The 22,270-nt window shown below is 66.0% G+C and overlaps 1 protein-coding gene across 3 annotated transcripts; it reads right to left on the reverse strand.

Annotated features, from left to right (window-relative positions):
- Nucleotides 1–441: 441 nt before the first annotated feature.
- Nucleotides 442–21,282, reverse strand: LOC138684505 (gastrula zinc finger protein XlCGF57.1-like). 3 transcript variants are annotated; one of them, XM_069778506.1, is made up of 6 exons: nucleotides 9,554–9,649; nucleotides 6,475–6,586; nucleotides 5,931–6,056; nucleotides 5,318–5,425; nucleotides 4,768–4,878; nucleotides 442–3,530 (listed from the first exon to the last, which is right to left on the reverse strand). In XM_069778506.1, exons 2-6 carry the CDS (start codon nucleotides 6,551–6,553, stop codon nucleotides 2,137–2,139), a joined length of 1,818 nt encoding a protein of 605 aa, XP_069634607.1. In that variant the 5' UTR covers nucleotides 6,554–6,586; nucleotides 9,554–9,649; the 3' UTR covers nucleotides 442–2,136. The 3 variants fall into 3 exon arrangements, with proteins under 3 accessions (XP_069634607.1, XP_069634609.1, XP_069634608.1); XM_069778508.1 differs by lacking the exons at nucleotides 4,768–4,878; nucleotides 5,318–5,425; nucleotides 5,931–6,056; nucleotides 6,475–6,586; nucleotides 9,554–9,649 and adding exons at nucleotides 18,179–19,148; nucleotides 19,488–19,592; nucleotides 20,053–20,179; nucleotides 20,944–21,282 and having other exon boundaries at nucleotides 442–3,193; XM_069778507.1 differs by lacking the exon at nucleotides 9,554–9,649 and having other exon boundaries at nucleotides 5,931–6,051.
- Between the last annotated feature and the right edge of the window lie 988 nt (nucleotides 21,283–22,270).

A 22,270-nucleotide genomic window follows, 5' to 3' on the forward strand; every position in this document is an offset into this window, starting at 1 on the left:
AAAGCTTTTGTAATGGTACGAACACCGCTCGGTATCAGAAGACGCCGCGACGCTTTTTGTTTCACCAGCGCCGCCGTGGGCGTCTGATGGCGGTGGCTCCTGGCCATGGCTGCTGCGTGGCCTCAAGCACGCCTGACGCTCCACACCAGTCTCTGCCCCCCCGCAAGCAGGCAAGCTCCCGGGCAGCACTTACTGCACACCCTCCTGCAACCGGCAGCTGCTGAACCCGGGGCGGGGGCAATGCATCCCAGTCACCCACCGCTCGCCCTCCGTCTGTACCCACTCCCGAGTGGGTCCACGGTCACAGGCAGCCAGGCAGGCAGGCGGCTGGGTGCCGGCGGGAGGTGGAGGTGGCAGAACCCACCCCCCCGGCGAGGAGGGACAAGGGGTCCGGCAGCTCCGGTGGCAAGCAGAAATAACAAACTGTACCAGACAAACAGGTTCCCGTGTATTTGTTTGCACTTTTTATTAGTTTCTAGATTAGAAAAGAGTGGAGCTATAAATACATGTGGCCCTTGCTTGCTGCATCACGAGGGCTCATGGGGGGGGGATTCTCACACGTCATCTAAGCCATCACCTGGGGCTCTGCACAGTCAGGAAGGGGTTAACCCTCCCACCATCCTGGGAGGCAGCTACTGGCAAGTGGTATTGCCCCCATTTTACAGATGGGGAAACTGAGGCAAGGAAGCGATGAGCGTCGCCTCAAGCCATACGGCAAGTCAGAGACAGCTGGGGAGCCCCCGGTGCCCCCCCCGGGGCATCTCGCCTCCACAGCACCTCCAAAAACGCCCCTTGCATAGAAACAACGGCCAAGGGAAGAAGTTTGCCCAAGAACAACCTGAAACCCCCCTGGGCCCTGCAGCGGCCCCTGCGCCCACGCTGTAAAAGACTCATTTTTCCTCAAAGGCCCTTCCCGAGGCACACGCCAGGCAAGGATGCGTTTGTTGCCCCCACACCAGGATCACGCGCAGACGGAGCCGGGGGAAGCTCCTTTCCAAACAGCCCGTGCCGGAGATGCCAATGGAGGAACCGACGGGCACAGTAATTCCCAGAATTAAAGAGAGCCTGGGGAGCTGCGTTGGGGCTGGGGGTGGACCCCTGCCCGGCCCCTCCAGCCTGCTGCCCCCTCCCCATGGCAGCAACACCGGAGCCTGGGCTGCAAAAAGGAAAAGTCTTTTGCCCGCCGTTTCCCAGCTTTGGTGGGAGGAGGGCGACGGCTTGCCAGGAGCTGTGCTGGCCCCGGGGGATGCACCGGACGGAGGAATAAACCTGGGGAGACAGCAGGCGCCGGGGAAAGAAGGATCGATCCCAAAAAACACAGCTCGGTAAACTTGTGATGGGAGTTGTGGGAAACAAACGGGGTCAGCCATCCCGCACAGAGCATGGCAGCGAAGGGCTGTGCCCGCGGAGGGAAGGGCTGCACTGCACCGGCTGAGCTCTCGGCTCTCCTCCAAGCCCAGTGTCTACGTGTCGGATAGGGACAAGGAGAAACAACGACTCTCAGCTTCAGAATTGCCCCTTTCCAACTAGCAGCTAAACTGGGGTCCCTTGGCACAAGACAAGGGGGGGCCGCCTCTGCCACAGCATGGAGGAATCAGACGGGGACCAGGGAGCAGACGGGACGCAGCATCGGGGACAGAAAACCCAGCGAGGGGACAGCCCGGTGCTGGCGGGAGGGCAAGGCAACCCCAGTCTTCTTATCTACCCACTGCAATACGCTTTTAAGAGGTTTCTCAGCACCAAACGAGATGGTGACTCTCAGATGGGGGATGACAAAGCCCTCCCCAACCTGGGGATGTGAATGGTGCCGGCACAAGACCAGAGCACCGGCCCCGCTCGCTCCGGGTCCCAGCCCGACCGCGTGTCCCCGTGAGCGGCCGCTGGCCCCAGCCGGAGCGGGGCGGCTCCTCCAGCGCTGCCAAAAGCCGGCAGCATCCCCGGCCGGCAGCTGCTCCCTGGGCACCCAGGGCTCCACCACAGCACCCAACAGCCGGGGAAACCACCGGCCCCGACCCGCCACCGGCCCCACAGCAGGTCTAAGTCTCCAGTGACGGTCTCGTTCCTCCTGTCGCCGCTCCAGCTGCAGGGATGTGCCACGGGCAGGACACCAGGCTCTCCCCGCTGCCGCCAGCCCTCCTACTTGTACTTGGACAAGGCTTCCAGCGGCACCGGGAGCTGGGTGCAGGACATGAGGAGCGGGTGCATGGGGAGGAAGGGGTTGAAGGACTCTCCCTCCCGGTAGCAGGAGAGGATCCTCTCCTCCGTGTGCACGCCCTGGTGCACTGTCAGCTCCTTCTTGTGGCTGAAGATCTTGCCGCATTCGGTGCAGGGGTAGACCCGCTCCACCGTGTGGGTGAGGTGGTGGGTCCGGAGGTTGCCCTTGTACTTGAAGCTCTTCCCGCACTCCAGGCAGGTGAAGGGACGCTCGCCCGTGTGGATGCGCTTGTGCTTCATCAGCGTGGTCTTCAGGTTGAAGGTCTTGCCGCACTCAGGGCAGACGAAGGGGCGCTCGCCGGTGTGGATGCGCTGGTGGGTGATGAGGGTGCCCTTGCGGTTGAAGCTCTTGCCACACTCGGTGCAGGTGAAGGGCTTCTCGCCGGTGTGGATGCGCTGGTGCTTGATCAGCTCGCCGTTGTGGCTGAAGCACTTGCCACAGTCGGCGCAGGCGAAGGGGCGCTCACCGGTGTGGATGCGCTGGTGCCGCGTCAGGTCGCCGTTGCGGCTGAAGCTCTTGCCACACTCGGAGCAGCCGAAGGGCCGGTCACCGATGTGGATCTTCTGATGGAGGATGAAGGTCTTCTTGGCGCAGAAGCCCTTGCCACACTCGGCACAGATGAAGGGGCGCTCGCCGCGGTGGATCTTCTGGTGGGTGATGAAGTTGGCCTTGCGGTTGAAGCTCTTGCCGCACTCAGTGCAGGAGAAGGGTTTCTCGCCGGTGTGGATGCGCTGGTGCAGGATGAAGGTCTGCTTGGAGCAGAAGCTCTTGCCGCAGACAGTGCACTCGAACGGCTTCTCGCCAGTGTGGATGCGCTGGTGCCGCATCAGGTCACCCTTCTGGCTGAAGCTCTTGCCGCAGACGGTGCAGGCAAAGGGCTTCTCCCCCGTGTGCACCCGCAGGTGGGTGATGAGGTTCCCCCGGTGCTGGAAGCTCTTCCCACACTCGCTGCAGGCAAAAGGACGCTTGGCAGCATGGCTGCGGGGACGCCGCGCCGGCTCAGCACTGGGGGCCGCGGCGCTGCCCGCTCCGCAGGCAGAGGGGGGTTTCTGCCCAGCTCCGCTCGCCGGTACCACCAGAGCCATCCCCTTCTCCAGGCAGAGCCCCTGAGGCTCGGAGGTGGCCCGTGGCCCCCCGGGCACCGCCAGGCTGCGCCGGAGCTCGGCCACGGCACCCTGCGCCTGCCGCACCGTCCACTGGCTGACGCAGGGCCTGAGGGAGCCCCCCGAGACAGCCCCCAGGCTCTTTGCCAGCTCAGCCGCCTCCGGTTTCGCCTCCTCCGGCTCCTCCTTGGGACGCCACTCACCATCACTGCCTGCCAAGAGAGGGGAGCCCCACCATTACCCGCCATGGCTTCAGAGCCCTCCCGGCAGAGCCCCGCAGCCGCATTCACCCCCCCGGAGCCCCGCTCCCCAATCAGGATGTCTCTGGCACGCGTTCGCCCGCGCTGGGTTCGCGCAGAGCTGCACCCATCAACGCGGGCCTGGCACCGAGGCCGCTGTGCGCCTCTGACCCGCTCTCCCGCCACCGGGGCACCGGCACCTCACCCCGGCACCGCGAGGGCAGGGGATGGCAAGCTGCCGCCCCCAGCACCACCGGCTGCCCCAGCTCACGCTGCACGGAGCGAGCAGGGACAGCATCGCTACCAGGGACCCTGGGGAGGTGCTCGGACCTCTTGTGCAACACGTGCAAATCGTGCTACCATTTCTGGCTGCCGAGGCTGCCTGGACAAGCAGAAGAGCAGTGCAATGCTCTGCCAGCGCCCGCATGACGAGCGGCTCACCCTGATGGCTGGCAGCGGCACTGGGGGTCCCTCCCCGTGGGATGCCAGGTTTGGGACGTGGCTGGGAGAGGAACGGGGGGCTGCGAGGGCCGCAACAGCGGCGTCAGATGCAGCCCCAGCCCCGGGGACAGTCACTCCCCTGACCACCGAAAGCCAGCAGCAAGGTTGCTCTGAGCTCGCTGGGCGGCCCAGGAATTGCTCCCGTGGCTGGGAGGCTACGGTGGGACCCACGAGGCACCAGTGGGACCCGCAAGGCACCGGTGGGACCCGTGCAGCCACCTCCGCCTGCCCATCACCTCCCCACAGCCGGTTCACGGCTGAGTTACAGCCAGGACTGGCAGGGAGAACACGGACACCGCAAACCACGTGTGAGTTGGGGTTGTGGTGTGGACACACCGAACCCTGAGAAACACCAAAGTGCCAAATAAAACTGCAGACATAAAGGGGAAAAATCCATCCTGCAGCCCCAACTGGCATCACCCACGATCACCAGCTTCGCCCTTCAGCCCATGGCTTTCACAACAGCCCTGCTCAGCACCGCGCCTGCCTCGGTGCATCGCCCAGCAGCAGCTCAGCACCTTCGGTGATAAACACCAAAGTTTCCCTCAAGGGTTCGTTCCCCCTGGAGGAAAGGAGCTTCCTTCTCCTCCCCTCACCCAAAGCGTATGATGGGAACGGGGGCCTTCATGCTGTGTCCCAGTGAGCCAGTGCACTCGCCCCCACGCCACCCCCGTCCCACCGGACCCCCTGGAGCCGCCCCGGTGCTCACCTGCCCCGTCGGGGTGGCTGGGAGCTCCCGGGTCACCCAGACCTCGGGGGCACCCGAGGTACAACTCGTCCTCGGGCTCCACCTTCACGATGATCTCCGGCTTGGCATCGCCTGCAGGCAGAGACCGCGGTGCTACGGTGGGAGCAGGCAGGGCCAGAGGAGCCGCAGATGGGCTTTCAACCCCAGCTGGCAGCACCACCGGCAGGGAGGGCAGGGCTGAGCTCTCGTGGGACTCCTGCGGAGTCTCACTGTCCCCAGGGTGGCACGGGACAGTGTCACCACCCCGAGGGTGGCACGGGACAGCCGTCTCCGACAGCCCCGACAGGCAGCATTTACAGGCAGGCAGAGCGGGCAGCACGACTGCCATGGCACTGAGGGATGACAAGCCGGGTGCCCTCTGCCAAGCTCGTCTCCCACCCTGGCACCCACCTCTCCCGCTCGGGGTCCCCGCAGCCCCAGCAGCCTGCAAAGCATCTGGACACCCCGGTTGTATCCCCCCCCCCCCCCCCCGAGTCCCTCCCGGCACCCCAGGACCCCCAGCCCCACTCACAGGCAGCGGGGTGGTGGGGCACGTCCCCCACCTGGGAGCCGGGGCAGTAACCGCCGTACGCTGCCTCCTCCTTGGGCTCGCTTTTAACGATGACCTCCGCTTTGATGTCTGTGGGAGGAAAGGCACAGCCCGTGCATCCAGCTCCGGGACGGACCGAGGGCTCCGGGACATCCCCACACTCTGCCTGTGCTGGCACTGGCTCCGGTTCACCGCTCTTTAATCCCAGCTTCCCAGGAGGTCCCTGCAGCCACTGGGCATCTCCCACTGCTGGGACACCCAATCCCCACAGAAACAAAGGGGGGTGCCCCAGCCACAGAACCATGGGAACCCCAAACACCCAGAATTCTTAAATATTTGTTATGCAAGAAAAGGAACCACTTGTTTTCCTCCAGAAGGCAATTCCCTGTTACCAAATGGCGCTGGGCAGGCACTGTCCCAGCAAAGCTCCCCAGTGCAACAGCCTTTCCTGTGTCTCCACATGGATGCCACCTGGAGCATCACCTGGGACATCACCCGGAGCAGCCTGCACAGGACAGGGACTCGATCCCCGGAGGGCTGCGGGTCTCGCCGAGCTCCCAGTGCTCCCCCAGCCACCCTCTCTGCGGTCACTCACCAGTGCTGGGGTAGCTGGGGACACTGGGGATGGTGGCACCCAGGCCCTGGGGACACCCAATGTAGGACTCATCCTCTGGCTCCATTTTCACCACGATCTCACACTTCACGCTGGCCCACTCCTTTCCTGAGGAAGACAAAGCTGCTCTCAGATTCCTGGGCAGCGCAGGCAGCCCGGCATCGCACCGGCAGCCGTGAGCGGTGCTGCCTCGGGCTCCACGCTCCCTCCGCAGCCCTGCACTGGGCATGGGGGCACGAACCCTCTGCCGTGGGTACTACAGGGGGACAAGCCATGGACCCCCAGCCAGCTGCGGGCAGCAACTGCCCATCCCTCCCTGCTGCCCATCGAGGACCCTCACCCAACCAAAACCATCCCGGTGCCTGGCGCCAGGCACAGCATCCCCCACACCAGCACTCTGCTTGGCTCCGTGGGACACAGCAGCTCAGCCCCGGGGGTCCCAGGGCCTGGAGGGGCCGGGGGGGGCTATGAAGTCCCTGCAGTGCCAGGGCAGCCAGGTCCCTGCAGGAGCTTTCGGCAGCCTCACCTGTGCCACAGGTGTCCGGCATCCCCCGGAGCCTCACGTCCTGGGGATCCCCCCCAAACGGCTTCTCCTCTCGCTCCATCGTTGGGGGTCCTGGGGCTCCCTCCAGAAGAACCTGCCCAAGGATGGGAAAGTCTCCTTCCAGCCTCCCCCAGTCCCAGGGAGCACCCGCAGACACACGGGTGCTCCGGAGGACGCTGACCTCCATGCTCCCCGCTCCGGCACACCCAGGCTGTGCTGATTCTCTCCTCACTCCATCCCTTCCCCAGACCCCCATTGCCCTACATCACCCTGACCCGGGAAGCTGCCGCCAGCGGCGGGGTTGAGGAGGACGTCAGGGTAGCTACACAGTGCAGGGTGGGATGGGACGGGTGCCAGGTCGTCACCCAAATCGCTGCCCCAGCCGCTCCTTCCAGCCCGGCAGCTGTGGGGGCAGCGGTGGCAGCGGTACAAGGTCAGAGCAAAGAAGAATCTCTGAGAAACAGAGATTCAGAGCGAAAACAGTGCAGAAAAGGGCTGCTCATCTGGGGGAGGTGAAGAACCAGAAGGAGGGGAGTCTTGGCAGAACCCGCCAGCAGCACGGGCGCCCAAGGGGAGAGCCGGCAGCCCCCAGGCTTCACCAGGAGGGAAGCAGGGGAGAGGCACCGTGGGGGCTGAGCGGCATGACCGGCGCGGTGCCAGGCCCGCCATGCACGCGCAATGTCCCCGAGGCCTGCCAGGCCCAGACGCCTCAACCCAGACCCCCACCGTGCCGTGGGGCGGCCGGTCCCGCGCACGAGCGCCGGCAGTCAAACAATTCAGTTGCAACGCGCATGGGGCACCCCATGGGCCCCCTCTGCCCACAAAGCACCCCAAGAGCAGTAGCCCATTTCCAAGCTTTCCTACCCCGTCCTTTCCTCCAGCACACCCCAATTAGGTGCTGCCGCCTAATTTATTTGCAACCCCCCGCTGCACCCAGAGGCTGGGGGCAGCTGAGGGAGGGCAGCTCCTTCTTGCCTTCTCCCCTGCTGGCCCCGTGCCCCCTCCAACCCCACTTGCTGGTCTCTCGTCCTGCTTGGTGCCATGTCCCCACGGAGCTGTGGTGCGGCGTGCATCCCTCCTTCCACCTCCCAAACACGGACGGTAGGTGCTGCCAGAGAGGGCACAAGCCCAGGGGCAGTTGCTGCCTGCACCACTCCCCGCCTGCACGAATGCGGTCCTTCAGCCCAGGATCGGTGCTGGTGGCCCGAGCGATTGGGATTAACCCTGGGACAAAGTCAGGAATCGACTTGGCAATGCTCTGCTTGCTCTTTGCGGCAACCGCTGGACCCAGCAGCATTGCTGGGAGGGACAGGCGACATCCCCAGCACCGGCCACTTGTTTCCAGCCCCCTGGGATCTGCAGCCCCCTCTGCCACTGGCTGCCATGCCAGATGAACGCAAGCATTGTGCCAAAGTCACCGGCAGCACCGGGAGCTGGTGGGGGCAGGCGGGTGCCACTGCCCCCTCCGAGACCCCAACTCCGGCTCACCTCTCCCCAAACCCCTGCCGCCCGCCCCCATGGAGCCAGGGGCTCTGGGCAGAGGATCGGGCCCTCCGACAGCCTTTGCCCACGTCGTGCTCCCCTGACAGCACCGCACGGACACCCCAGCCGGCAGCAGCTCCTTCCCCATGAGTGGTTCGGGAGGTGGAGGCTGGCTGCCCTCCTCCTCCTCCTGCCTGCTCTAAGGGCACCCTCCTGCTCGGCGGGACGAGCCCGAGGGACCCCTGCAAGAGCCTGGGGCCAGGAGGGCACTCGGATGGGTGCAGAGGGTGCCCGGGGCCGGCAGGACCGGGGTGCTCGGGGGTTGTCGGGGTTTGGTTGTTTCCGAACAAGAGAGGTTTGCTCTCGGGGAGGCTCTCAACTTGGGCTGCCAGCGCTGCCGGCTGGGCATGGGAGCAGGACCAGCCCCATCCCGCTCCCGGGTGCCCCCGGCCAGGGAATTTGGGATGAGCTTCGGCAGGAGCCAGCTGGAGCCTGCGCAGCTTCCACCTTATCTGGAAACCACAAACCCGTAACTCTCCATCCCATCACATCGCTTTTCCTAGGCCCTGGGGAAAACAAACCGCGCCATCCCGGCACCCACGGCACAGCCCCCTTCCCACCCGGCTCCCCCCAGCCAGGCCTGGGAGCCCCGGGGTGCCAAAGAGAGCCAAGGGGGGGTCATCACCGTCCCCCTGCCCGGTCGGGCAGCCCCTGCCCACGACGGCTTCCCGCACCCCTTTACGAAACCACGGGCAGGAGTTCCTGCGGTGCGAGGCTGCAGCAGAGCTGCCGCGGGGCTTGGCTCGGCAAAGGGCCGGTACCACAAAGCTGTTGTCAAAAGTGTTGGCTCGTACCGGGCCCCGGCCCACACCTGACCGAAACAGCTCCTTCAGTAAATAAATACCGCTCCACCAAAACCAGCCCCGGACTTGCAAGCCGCACGATGGCAAGTGTCATTCTGGTTTATTAGGGTTTATTTTCTAGGTCTCACGGCCGATGCTGCAAGAACAAGGTGACCGTCCCTGGCTCTGGGGGTCCCGCACGTGCACCCACCAGCACCCCAGAAGGAAATCGCCCGGGGGGGCTGAGGGGGGGTCCAGTGGGTGCCGGAGCACCGGCTGCTCCGCGCACCCCTCGGCAGCCCTGGGCCCTGCCGGGGTGCTCTGGGTGACACCCCCCTTCCCACGGGACACCCTCACCCTGCCCCACGGCCCTGCTAGAGGATCCCCCTCCTTTGGGGTGCCGGCACCCCCCACATCCCCCCCTCCCCTCCCCGTGCCGCCCCCCCCTCGGCCGGGTGCCCCCCCACCCCGACCAGCCCGACCAGCAGCCGCAGCCCCCCCGAACCACCCCAGCTGCTGGCATTGCCGGAGCTGCGGCTCTTTTTTTTTTTTTTTTTGAGGGGGGGTACGGGGGTGCTTCCTCCCCAAGAGACACGCCGCAAGCACCGCCCCATGGCCCGCACCCACCGGGGCCCGGACCCCCCCCGCTCCCGCTGTTCCCCCCCCTCCTCCCCGGACTGGCCCCGCTGTGCCCCCACCCCCACCCCGTGCCCCCCCCCGGTGCCCCCCGCTCTCACCGGCGGCGCTCAGAGGGGCGGCGGCGCGGGCATCGCCGCCGATGGCCGCCGAGCGGAGGAGAGCACCGGGGCCAGCAGACAAAGGGCTCCCGCCCCGCTGCCTGCCGGGAGATGTAGTCCGCCCCCCCACCGCCCCCCCACCGCCCCCCCCCGGTCCTGCCGCCGCTGCCCCCCCCCCCACCGCCCCGGGATGCCCCGGTGTCTCCCGGGCCGGGGTGCTCCGGTGCCCCCCGGGATGCCCTCGGTCTCCCCCGGGGCGGGCAGCCCAGTCCGGGGTGCCCCCCAGCCCCCCGGTGCCCCCTGAGGGGGGGGCGGGGGGTGCAACTCGGTGCCCCCCGGAGCTGCTCCGCGCCGGAGCTGGCGGGAAGGGGTGCAGGGGGGGGGTGCCGGGTGTGGGTGCCAGAGAGGGCGGAGGGAGAGATACGCAGCGAGAGACGGGATGGGGGGGGACACACGTGCCACCCGCTTGTCACCCACCCGGATGGCAGCGGGGCTGGGGACGGCCTCGACCAGGGGCAGGGGGGCTGGAGGGCTGGGGGGGCTTCGGCCGGGGTGGGAGAGCTGGTGGGCAGAAGTGTGGGATGTCGGAGAAGCAGGGACCAGCCCGGAGCGGGCAAAGGGCCTCGCGTCCCACAGCCCGAGGCCCTTAACCCCCTGCCACTGCTCTGCCCCCCCCCGCACCCCCCGGAGCAGCTGGGGTCCCTGGGAAGGGATCGCAGAGGGGGAAATGGCCTCCGCCGTCGCAGAGACAGGAGCAGGACCCGAGGCAGAGGGTGCCCGTCCTGTCGATGCGGCAATGACGAACGTGGTGGATCCTTCGCCTCCTGCAAGCGCCAAGCATTTAAACACTGTATTGGGTTTGCGTGGCAAGGTTTTGGTAGTGGGGGGGGGCTACACGGATGGCTTCTGTGAGAAGCTGCTAGAAGCTTCACCCATGTCTCATGGAGCCAATGCCAGCCAGGTCCAAGACGGACCCGTCACTGGCCAAGGCCAAGCCCGTCAGCAATAGTGGTAGCATCTCTGGGATAACAGATTTAAGAAGGGGGAAAGGAAAACTGCGCTGCTGCAGCTGGAGAGAGGAGTGAGAAAATGTGAGAGAAACAACCCTGCAGACCCCCAGGTCAGTGCAGAAGGAGGAGAGGAGGTGCTCCGGGTGCCGGAGCAGAGATTCCCCTGCAGCCTGTGGAGAAGACCATGGTGAGGCAGGCTGTCCCCCTGCAGCCCAGGGAGGTCCACGGTGGAGCAGATCTCCACCTGCAGCCTGGGGAGGACCCCACGCTGGAGTAGGGGGATGCCCGAAGGAGGTTGTGACCCCATGGGAAGCCCACGGTGGAGCAGACTCCGGGCAGGACCTGTGGCCCCATGGAATGAGGAGCCCACGCTGGAGCAGGTTTTCTGGCAGGTCTTTTAACCCTGCAGGGGACCCATGCTGGAGCAGTGTGCTCCTGAAGGACTGCACGCCATGGAAAGGACCCATGTTGGAGCAGTTTGTGAAGAACTGCAGCCCATGGGAAGGACCCACGTTGGAGAAGTTCATGAAGGACTGTCTCCCATGGGAGGGACCCCACGTTGGAGCAGGGGACGAGTGATGACTCCTGCCCCTGAGGAGGAAGGAGAGGCAGAGACAATGTGTGACGAACTGATTGTAACCCCCATTCCCTGTCCCCCTGTGCCGCTGGGGGGGTAGGTAGAGAATCAGGGAGAGAAGCTGTGCCCGGGAAGAAGGGAGGGGTGGTGGGAAGGTGTTTTGAGATTTGGTTTTATTTCTCATTATCCTACTCTGGTTGACTGGCAATAAATTAAGTTAATTTTCCCCAAGTCAAGCCTGTTTTGCCTGTGACGGTAATTGGTGAGTGATCTCTCCCTGTCCTTATCTCAACCCACAAGCTCTTTGTTATATTTTCTCTCATCTGTCCAGCTGAGGGGGGGTGATAGAGCAGCTTTGGTGGGCACCTGGCCTCCAGCCAGGGTCAATCCATCACCAACACACGCACCGAACCAGCCGCCATGCCGGCGAGCCAGGTTTCATGAGCTTCGGCTCTCACAAAAGCAGTGCTGGGGCCGTGCCTGGCATGGCACGGGGTGTGCCAGCTCCCTGCCAGCTTTGGCACAGCTCCACGCTGCCACGCATCACTGCGCTGCACCGCGACTGCCACCCAGGGCAGCCCTGGCACACCGTCCCCTCCACTCCCACCAGTGCCAGCCCCAGGATCTGGCTCTCTGGGTCGCAGCTCAGCCTCCTCCTCCTCCTCTCTCCCCGCTTGCTCCCGGGGAGCAGTTGCTCCTGCTGCTCTTCTTGGCATCTCTGCATCTCCAGTTCGGGGATGGGCTGTAGGGATGGGGACACCTTCCCCAGCGCAGGGCAGTGTGTGGTACCCAGCTGCCAACTGGGCAGCAAGAGGGTCCCAGGAACTGCGCTGCAGAGAGTTGTCAGCACCTGGAGCCTAGTGCCGAGGGTGAGAGGCTTTGGAGAGTGGGGCTGGAAACGGGATGGACAAGGATGATTAACCGGCCAGTAAATCAGGGGATCATCTGGGTGACCAGCTTGTGCTGGCAGCATTTCCAGGCTCATGCCTGTCCCCAGCTGGGGCCTCACAGTCCCCAGCAGTGCCGGCCTCGTGGCTGGGGCCGGGCAGCGAGCTCTGGTCCCACCACACCACCATGCCATGGGTCGGGACCAGTGCTGGGGTGTGTGGCCACCTCCACTGCCCGCTGAGCTGGCAGCAGCACTAGCAGGCAGGGTGCTCCTCTCCCAGCAGCGTGGTGGAGAAGGGTGCTCGCAGCCTCGACAGCCCCTGCTGGCGTTTAGTGTCAGTTTTGCTGTTTCTGTGATCGTCTGTTATTCCACCACCAGTCAAAAAGAAAATTCCGGTGCTGTCTGGCAAGATTGGGCATAAACGGCCAGGCAATGTGAGCAGAGCAGGGGCTGACAGAGAGGGAGCCGGTGTCCTCCACTGAGATGGACGTCGCGCGAGGCAGCATTGCAGCGAGCAAGCACCCGCCTACCTGGTGCTGCCGGGAGTACCACCGCTTCTAAGGCTCTGCCGCAGCCATTTGATTAATGGGGCAATTTTTAAAGCCTTTGTCTGAGATTTGACATGACTCGAAACCTCTCGGCGGACCGTGAGAGCGGCAAAGCCCCGTGCAGGGAAGCAGATGGTCAGCCGCAGTTGGCCGCAGCCCCTCGATGCACAGCTGCAGCTCAGGCTTTGGTGTCCCCCGAAGGCTCTTCAAGCGGAGACAGGGAGCAGCACCCACCAAGCGGGGCCCTCAGCACCATCAGGTGAGGGGCTGCATCTCCCCTGCTGGGGACGGCACCCTCCTGCCCTGTCCCAGCCGCAACAAGCCGTGTGGCACCACGCTGGGTAAGAGTGTCACCTCCCCAGGGACTCTCTGCTTCAAAATGACCCCTGCAGCCAGCAGCATGAACCCATGGGGAGCCCCGGCACATGCAATCCCTCCCAGGCTGCGTGTCGATCGCAGTGGTCGCCTTTGAGTCCTGCATCAGGGCTGAGGAGAGACGTCCCTTCCCTCCCAGGGGCTGCTGCATCTCCCGGGCATGCTGCCCAGGCTCGGCAGCTCCGCGCCTGCCCTCGGCCTCACCAGCAGCACCGCTTTCCCGTGTGTCCCCGGCCATTGAATTGCATGGCATGGGGTACGGAGGGTGGATGTGCACGTGGAGAGGTGCGGGGGGAGCATTTGGGCTCCCTCTATGGGAACGAATACCCCTCCCGCAGAGCTCCCTCCCCACCCTCAGCACCACCAGAGAACCCACTGACACCCAGCTTATCCCAGAGGCTTCGCTGCCTCCACTGCCCGCAGGCTGCCCTGATCCTGCCACTGCCTGTGCCAGCCCTGACTCATGCCGGCTACCGCTGCCGGTGACGCCCGCGAGATGCCTGTTGGGTCTCGCCTCCTCCCCGTCGTGCCGGATTTGGTCCCACCGTCGCTTCCTCACAGCCCTGCCCTTCCTCCCTGCCTGCCTCGGCACTGCTGCCTGCACGGCTGGGACCGTGGGTGCCAGGACCAGGACCCGGCTCAGCCCCAGTAGCTCCGTGCCCAGGGCAGGGAGAATTCCCCTGGGACCTGTGCCTGCTCCTCCAGAGGCAGCTCTGAGGGGTGGCAGAGGTGGGTGTCCCGTGGGTGGCTGCTCCCCTTCCCAGCTCTCCCCTGGGACCAGCCCCTTGAGGGGCAGCGGACCCCGAGGCCCGGGGAAGGCTGGCTGGCTGTCCCCGGCCATCCCCCCACTCTGCTAACTCCAGTGACGGCGTGCCATGGCCTGAGCAGGGTCTCCACAGCATGAACCACCCCAGCATTTGGGCCGGTGCAGGCAACCCCGTCCCTCCTGCGGTCCCACCTGAAGTCCCCTGGCACCCGCAGCAGCTTCCAGCAAGAGCTGGGTGCGGGTGCCAGCCACCCCCCCGGGTGCGGGTGCCACCTCCCCGGGCGTGAATGCTGCAGGGTGGTGGGGACAGAGCAGGCTCCAGCCCCAAAAGCGTCCTTGGGAACGGTGACAGGGCTGGGCAAGGGCAGGGTGGCCTTGTGCGCCATCGGCCACAGTTAGCCTGGCCTGGGGGCAGGAGCCACAGGAGCCAGCATGGCCTCCAACACCAGGTACACTTCCTCCTCTTCCTCCTCTTCCTCTTCCTCCTCGAAGGCAGCAAACGCTTGCCTGCCCTGGCTCGGGCTGCAAGGCGCTGCCCAAATGGCCTGTGGCATTTCACCGGCCTCTCCCAAAATTCTGGTCATCTCCACTATTTCTAAAATACTTAGGTTTTCCAAGCATTGTCCAGCTGGAGGGAGGTTCAGCGTCCCGTGCCAGCACCAGAGGCCCTGGTAGGACAGACACCCCCACCACAGGACGGCCCCTCCAGATTGATTTTGATTCACTGCAAAATTTTGATAAACCCCCTACCAGACCGGCTTGACTCAGCCATTCTCAGCTCTCTGCACCAGCAGCCCCAAGAAGCCACTTCACAAGTGACAAAGCTGGTATCAAAAATAGCAGGCGGTTGCAAATTGCAGCACAGACTTGTTTATTTTCTGTCCCCCCCCCAGCTCTGTCTGCCCAGCCTCTGCCATCAGCCCTGGACTGTGCAGGGCAGCGAGGAGGAGGACGGGAGCAGGGCTGGGTGACGTGACCCCAAGCAGGGCACAGGCAGAATAGAATAGAATGGAATGGAATGGAATGGAATGGAATGGAATGGAATAGAATGGAATGGAATAGAATTTCAGCTGGAAGGGACCTACAACGATCATCTAGTCCAACTGCATCTAGTCCATCCAGCCCTCAGGAATGGACACATTCAGGGCTCCCTGGGCAATGCTGGGACGAGGACCGGATAAGGCTGGGCTAAGCAGCCGGTCCTGCACTGGCAGAAGAGGAGCAGAGCAAGCCCCTGCCAAAGGGATTTATTAAACCATGAGAAAACACTGACGACGTGGTGCTCTGTGACTTACAGTGCACCAACAGACTCTTACACTTACCCAGGGACAGGGGATCCGGTGCTGGGTGGTGCTCGAGGGAAAAGCCACCGGCCACAAACCGAACTGGGTGGCAAATCTCCCTAAAACTGGGAGGAGCGGTCCCCCCTCCCAGGCACTGCCCCCCCATTTCAAACTAACATACCAAGCAGTTGAGAAGAACGTGGCAGGTGCCGGTGAAGCAGCACGGGGACGGGTCAGGCGCCTGGGACGGCTCAGTCCTTCATGCCGGTGGGGTGGCCGGGCTGTGGGTGCAGAGGGCACCCCCCACCTCCCACCCCTCTGGCAGCACAGCCTCGGCTGGCAGCCACACTCTCAGGCTGCCAGGCGAAGCGGCAGCACAAGACATCCCCGTCCCAGGGACACTCCGTGCAGATGTTCACCCTTCACCTCCAGATGTTGCAGATGGTGCAGCAGGCTGCCGTCACGCCAGTGGCACTGGGCTCGACAACATCCAGCCGGTTGTGCAGGCAACACCAGCAAGGCTTCAGCCTACCTTCAGCTCCACCACCTCCCTGCAGCTGAATTTCCACTTCTCCTGTGGCCTTGATAAGGTGTCACCATCCAGGGCGGGGGGTTTGGCAGGGTCCCCCAGAGTGACGGTGGGCACCGAGGCACTGCTGTGAATAACGCCACTGGGAGAGAATAATGTCCCCGCTTGGCCCAGCACGTTATGCCCGACCTCACCAGCACCTTGGCATCCTGGACCTGGCAGTGCTCCCCACACCGGTGCTCGTGAGCCCTCCTGCTGCGCCGCAGCCCCCGGGGAGCGATGCCCACCACAGTTCGTGTACTCGCTGGCTCCTTCCCAAGGACAAATGACAGGACCGTGTGTCACATCAATGTCCCCCGTGCAGTTTGGGAAATCCATTTTCTGAAAGGCGGCTCTTAATTGAAAGATGTTCTTCATGGCCACGACATGGCGTAAACCACTTTAAGGACTGCATCCCACATCTCCATCACTGCCAGACCCACTGTTGACTTGCCCACGCCAAACTGGCTGGCCATGGAGCAGTAGTAGCTTCGGGTGGCCAGCTTCCAGGCCGCGATGGCCACCCACTCCTACCCGGGGACAGGGTCCTTGAGCTGGTAAGGAGGAGAGAGGCGAGCAGCACACGAAGGAGGAGAGAGGCGAGCGGCACGCAGAGCTGAGAACCTCAAGTTGCAACCACTGAAATCTGCTTTCAGCCCAGGGGCCACGAGGGAAGCACAGGGCACCATCATGCAGCCATTCCTAGAAAGCGGCTTGCACCCCAAAACACGGGGCATGGCCAGCAAATGGGCCAGGCACTAACGGGTGGGCCCCACGGCGTGACCCTCCCACGGGACAGTGCAGCTGAGCAGCAGAAAGCGTGCTGTGCTCCAGCAAGCACCGGCACATGAGCACAAAGGCGATGCAACGAGCCCAGTGACGCTGGGCAGCCGGCAGCACCACCTCCAAGAGGAAAATCCTCTGTGGGAAAGTGCCAGCTCCCATGGCACTGGCATCTTTCACTCTGGAGAGAGGCCAGACGACACACTCCGAGCACGAACTCTTCTGCCCTGGCTGCAGTGGGAGCCCGGCCAGGCTGGGGGACACCGGCGGGAGCCCCAGCACTGGGCTCTGGCAGTGCCCCGGCCCAGACAGGGCACTCTGGTCCTGCTGGGAGCCTGGTGTGCCCATGGCTGGGGGGGGGTATCACAGTGTCCTTCCCCGAGGAACAGGGGACATCCATGACACCCTACGTCAGGCATTCAACATGCACAGCGCGGGGCACGTGGCCATGCATCCATCACCCTGCCGGACCCCCCCACCTCCTCCCCACCCAGCAGGGGATCCCCAGCACTTGGGCCCACGTTCCCAGCACAGCCGCCTTCCCAAAGCAAGCAGACATCCTCCAGAGCAACCCAGCGCGGTGCCTGCTGCAGGAGGCGGCACCCCCCCAACAGCCCCCCGCCACACTCCCGGGCCCCGGGGTCCTCCAGTGCCGTGGGTGGTGGGAAACCCTTCTTAGGCAGCGAGCGAAGCCACCAGCTTGTCACATCCTGGTACAGCTCCTCCTGGCACCCCACCAGCTCTGCCCGCTCCTCCAAGGAGAAACAGGCGGCCACATCGTTGAACATCACTGGGACCTGCGGCAGCGCGGGACCCTGCTCAGCACCCCGGCAGGAGAGTGGATGGGGAGATGAGCCTGGGGGGGTCCCGCTCGCAGCCCCACGGCACCTTCCCCACTTCCACCCCGGCTGCCCAACTGCCGCCCCCCGCTTTGGGCAGCACTACGGGGCAGAAACAGCTCCCACAAACAGACATGGCTGGGCATGGGGACATCTGTACGGGGACAGATATGTCCCCACAGGGACCTCCTGGGAGCTGACCCATCCCTCCGAGACCCGTCGGGGAGGGATGGCAGCCCTGAGCCCCGGGTGCCCTGTGGGATGGGGGACACGCTCCAGCAGACCGGGGGTCCCACCAGCACGGTTTCACCGGTGTGCAGCCTGAGCTGGGCAAAACAGGGAAGGGGCTGGGTGGCAGGGGACAGGGCAGCCACCCAGGCTTCACCCAGCTGGTGCCTGGCAGTGCCGCTACATCCAGGGGAGCGGGTCAGGACAGGGGTCCCGGGTGCTGTTCATCCCCCAGAGTTACCCAGCCTACCCCCAGCACCCCTCCGAGGGGAAGGCTAAGGGCCAAAAGCTGGGAAGCGGGGAGAGGCTCTGGCCCTTGGGCTGCCCCCCCCAGTGCAGGATGGGACCTTTCCATTCTGCCGTAAGAGACCAGACCCCACGCTCGCATCACTGTCTTCTGGCTTTAAATACAGATGGTAACAAGGAGATACCCTCCCATGCAGGGGCAGGGTACTGGTGGGACTGGGAGAACTGGGAAGTGCCTTGGAGGGATTTTTTGAGGTCCGAAGGGGTGCGGAGCACAGGGCTCACAGGTCCTGGACGTGCACCCAGCCAAGCCCCAGGGAGGAGGCAGCAGGCACTAGCAAAGTCAGTGTCCTGTGGGGGCAGGATGAGGCCCCCTCCTGCCCCACTGCCATCCTCCGGGCCTCTCCACACAGGGATAAGCCCCCTCCCACACTCCAGAGCGGCCGCAGCTACTGCTGGCAGCCTGTCGGGTCGTCCCCTGCCCTGAGGGTCCCCCCGTCCCCCTCTCCATGCGCCCGCTGGTGCAGCAGCAGCTTGCTCTTGGAGCTGAAGCCCAGCCGGCACTGGGAGCAGGCAAAGGTCTTGTAGCGCCGGTGGAGCTTCTTGTGCGTGATGAGGTTGGCCTTGTTGCAGAAGGACTTGTCGCACTGGGGGCACGTGAAGGGCCGCTCGCCCGTGTGCACACGCTGGTGCACCAGCAGGTTCCCACTGCGGCTGAAGCCGCGGCCGCAGTCGGGGCACTTGTGGGAGCGTTCCTGCGCGTGGCTGCGCTGGTGGATGATCAGGCTCTCCTTCCAGCTGAAGCTGCGGTCGCAACGCCCGCAGAGGAAGGGTCGCTCCTCGCAGTCGGCGGCCCGGTGCCGGCTCAGGCTGGCCTCGTCCTCGAAGCGCTTGTCGCACCGGGGGCACTTGCAGCATGCGTCGCCGGCGTGCTCCTTGCGGTGCGCCTGCAGGTCACGCTTGTGGCGGAAGCTGTCCCCACAGAGCGGGCAGGCATAGCCGCCCTCGCCACCGTGGCTCGCCCGGTGCCGCAACAGATCCCCTTTCAAGCAGAAGGTCCTGGTGCACTCCGTGCAGGCGTGCCGGCGCCGGCCCCGGTGCTTTTTGTGCGTCAGGAGGTTGCGGTAGTGGCGGAAAGCCTTGCCGCAGGCGCCGCACTGGTAGGAGGGCGCCGGGCGCAGGTGCTCGCGCTGGTGCGCGCTCAGCCCAGCCTCGTCCTCGAAGCTCTGCCCGCAGGTGCCGCAGATTAGGAGCCCCCCACCCCTCGCCACGGGCACCTCCAGCAGCCGCTCCCCCCGGTCCCACCCCGGCAGCTCCTGGGGGGCATCCCCGGCCCAGGCCCCCGGCTCCGTGTCGCACCAGCTGGAGCAGAGCACGGGGCGCCCCAACTCCTCGGCCGACCCAGCTGGCGATGCGCACGGGACCCAGCGTCCCCGGTCGTCGTCCTCACACAGGTCCTCGCCGGCCGTCCCGCCCCAGGCAGCTGTCGGGAACAGGGGTGCAGTCATGGCGGGGGGTGTCCCGGCACGGGGGCACCGCCGGCACAGACCCGTGACGGTCCCCATGCCTGCGGCACCGGCCCCTCGCCCGCCGCAGCCTCCCCCCAGCCCTGCAATGCCCACGGGACAACCAGGCCTGGGGGGCCGAGGTGGGACACCCAAACCCACCCGGTGAGGAGGAGCTCGTCTGGGGTGGAGGTCTGGCTGGGGCCAGCCGCCTCGTACTGCGCTCGGGGCTTCTGTCTCTAACTTACTAAATCGGCACCGATTTCCCAGCCCGGTGCCCCCCCGGCCACGCGGGGGGTCTCCCCGCAGTCACTCACAGGTGCCAGAGGCGTCAGGAGCTCTGCCGTCCCCCCCGCCGCAGGGGACCCCCCCACACGACTCCTCCCTGGGTTCCATTTTGTGGGTGAGCTTGGACTCGGGGCCTGTGTGGGAGAGAGAAACCTCAGCATCCCTCGAGCCGCCCAAGGAGCGTCACCGTCACCGGGGGCCATGGTGATGTGCCTGGGGGAAGCCGGCTGTGGGAGCAGCGGGACCAGGGGGCTGCCATGTCCAGGGCCCTCAGGAGCTGCCGGCGTCAACCCCGCTTGTGGCAGCGAACCGGGGCACACCAGGGTGGGGAGCGGCAGGGCCGGGGTACCTGGAGCCGTTATTCCTCACACACCGGGGACGGACTCGGCAAGGCCGGGGAGGGCAGCGGGCGCGCTGCAGCCCCGCTCTGCGTGGAGAGACGGTAAGTTGGGCTCTGCCCACGCGCGGCTGGCCGGAGGGGCTCGGGCTGCGGACCCCCGGCTGAGCCTCCGGAACCCCGGCTGAGCCTCCGGACCTCCCAGCCTGGCAGTGCTGCCGGCTCTGTGCCCGGGCTCCCCAGGAGTGCATCCTTACCCAGGGTGGCAACCAGGTCATAGTTGTCCATCATCACCTCCTGGTAGAGCTCCCGCTGCCATGCCACCAGCTCGACCCACTCCTCGGGGGAGAAATAGACGGCCACGTCCTCAAACGTCACTGTGCCCTGGAAAAGAGTGTAGGGGCTGAGGGGACCTGGGGAGCGAGCAGCACCGTCCCCTCGCTGGACCCCAGGCGGGGGGGCGCGGGGGGTGTCTGCAGCCACGTTCACCCCCTTCTCCCAGGGGGCACATGGAGCTGTAGCACACCGCGGTTCCCAAAACGTCCCCGTCCTTGGGCCGCTCGGCTCCCTGGCAATCGGTGCAGGATGGCTGGGGCTACGGTAAGCCCCAGACTGTCCCGGGAAGAGCAGGGCTCCCCAGTTCCCCCCCAGCCCCACGCTCCTCAGCTCGGCCGGAGGGTCTGGCTGCCCCAGCGCCTGGGGACCCACGGGACCCCCCCACCTCCACCAAGCAGGACCAGAGGGCTGGGGGTCACATCCAGCCCACGCTTGGACACCCGGCTCAGCACCGCCCAGAACGGGGCACGGTCCCTCTTCCCGACCTGCCGCGCCCACCCGAGACCACCGGGCACCGGAGAAGCCGGGGATGCTGGCGGCTCCCGCGGGGGGGGTGTCTCCATGCTGGCACAGCAATCCAGGCACACGCACCCCCCCAATTCCCGGGACCCCGCACACGGGCAACAAGAGCCACCGCCGAGCCACGGACCCGGGGGGACGTGGGTCTCAGGCGCAGCCCGGAGCAGCTGCCGCCGAAACCGGGCTGGGAACCGGGACCGGGGCCTCCCCCCGTCCCGTCCCCGCCGCTTCCTGGCTCCGGCGGGTCCCGGGGTGGGGGGGTACGGGGGGTGGGGGGAGCCCCTCGGCCTTACCCGCTGCATCTCTGCCCGGGACCGGCGGGCGGCGGCGGCGGCACCGGATGCCGGGAGGGCCCCGGCACGGAGCACCGCGATGGCGCCGGCGGAGCCAGGGCCGGGGCGGGCCCGGAAGGTGACGGCGGGGGCGGGACCGAGGCGGGCGGGCGGGCGGGCGGCCCCGGGAATCACGGGGGGCATCAGCCCCGGGAGGAGCGGGGAGCCGGCCCCGGGCGCGCTCGCTGAGCCCCGGGCTGGCCAGCAGCTCCTGACTGCCTGGGGGGGGACAGAGGGGAGGGAGCAGGGCCCGGGGGGGGTCTCCGAACGGACACCCCCCGCCATGCCACCGCTCGGGGCCGGGGTCAGCGTCCGAGTGTCCGGCGGGCACCGCTCTGCCGGGACCGGCCGTCCGCTCCTGCCCTCCACGACCGCGCTCGCCCGCGTTTTGTGAGACCCCCCCCCCAGGCCGGTGGGAGCGGGTGGGAGGTCGGCAAGGTGTCCCCCGTGGCGTGCCCCCCCCGAGAGGCGGGGAGCTGGGCTTGCAGCGGGTCCCCGTGGCGGGGCAGGCTCTGCCGTCGCTGCCGTCGCATGATGGCTGCTGCGCCGTGGTGGTGCGGCCCTCTCCAGCCGGAGCCCTCGTCTCCTTCCCGGTCCCCAGCTCCCTGCGCCCCGCACACCAGACCACGCCGGGTCCCACGGAGGGTCTCGTGCCGCTGGTGTCAGAGTGGGCTCCGGCCCCGCCGGTGCCAGGGATCCCCTGGGGAGAGGAGCCGGGGGGTGACTTCATGTGCCAGGGCTCCGAGGGGGGCTCGCCCCGAATCTGGGGGAAATGCAGGTGGGAACTTCTCCGGCCAGAGCAAGGTTTGGCCCCTGCTCCTCTGCCCCCTCGGTGGAGAGACCCCCCCTCCAGTGCTCTTGGGCCGTGAGGTGGTCTTTCTCCATTGCCACATCCCAGTGGTGTGCCTGCGGCACATTGGGGTGAGCCTGCAGCACGTGGTGCATCCACACTCCCAGGGCCACAGCGAGAGTCGGATCCAGGGATGGCTGAGGGACAGCCTCTGCTCCCGGAGGAGGCAGGGAGATGGTTTGCAGTCACTCAGGCACAGAAGTGTCGGTGGGAAGTGGCACTTCCAGGCCTGGAGTGGAAGCCGCCGGCGCTGGAGGTTGCCGATAGGCCTCTCCGGGAACCCATGTGCCGGCTGCGGATATGCCTGGCTGCAGCGGCTCCCAGAGAGGCTGATCGGCAGCCTCCAGCGCCGTAGGCCCCCAGACACACATGGGGTCCTGGTGCCATGGGCAGCAGGGAGAGGGCTGGAGCCAGGCACCCCCCCTGCACCTGCAGCCA

Source organism: Haliaeetus albicilla, chromosome 2 (assembly GCF_947461875.1).
Source record: "Haliaeetus albicilla chromosome 2, bHalAlb1.1, whole genome shotgun sequence".
Lineage (NCBI taxonomy): Eukaryota > Metazoa > Chordata > Aves > Accipitriformes > Accipitridae > Haliaeetus > Haliaeetus albicilla.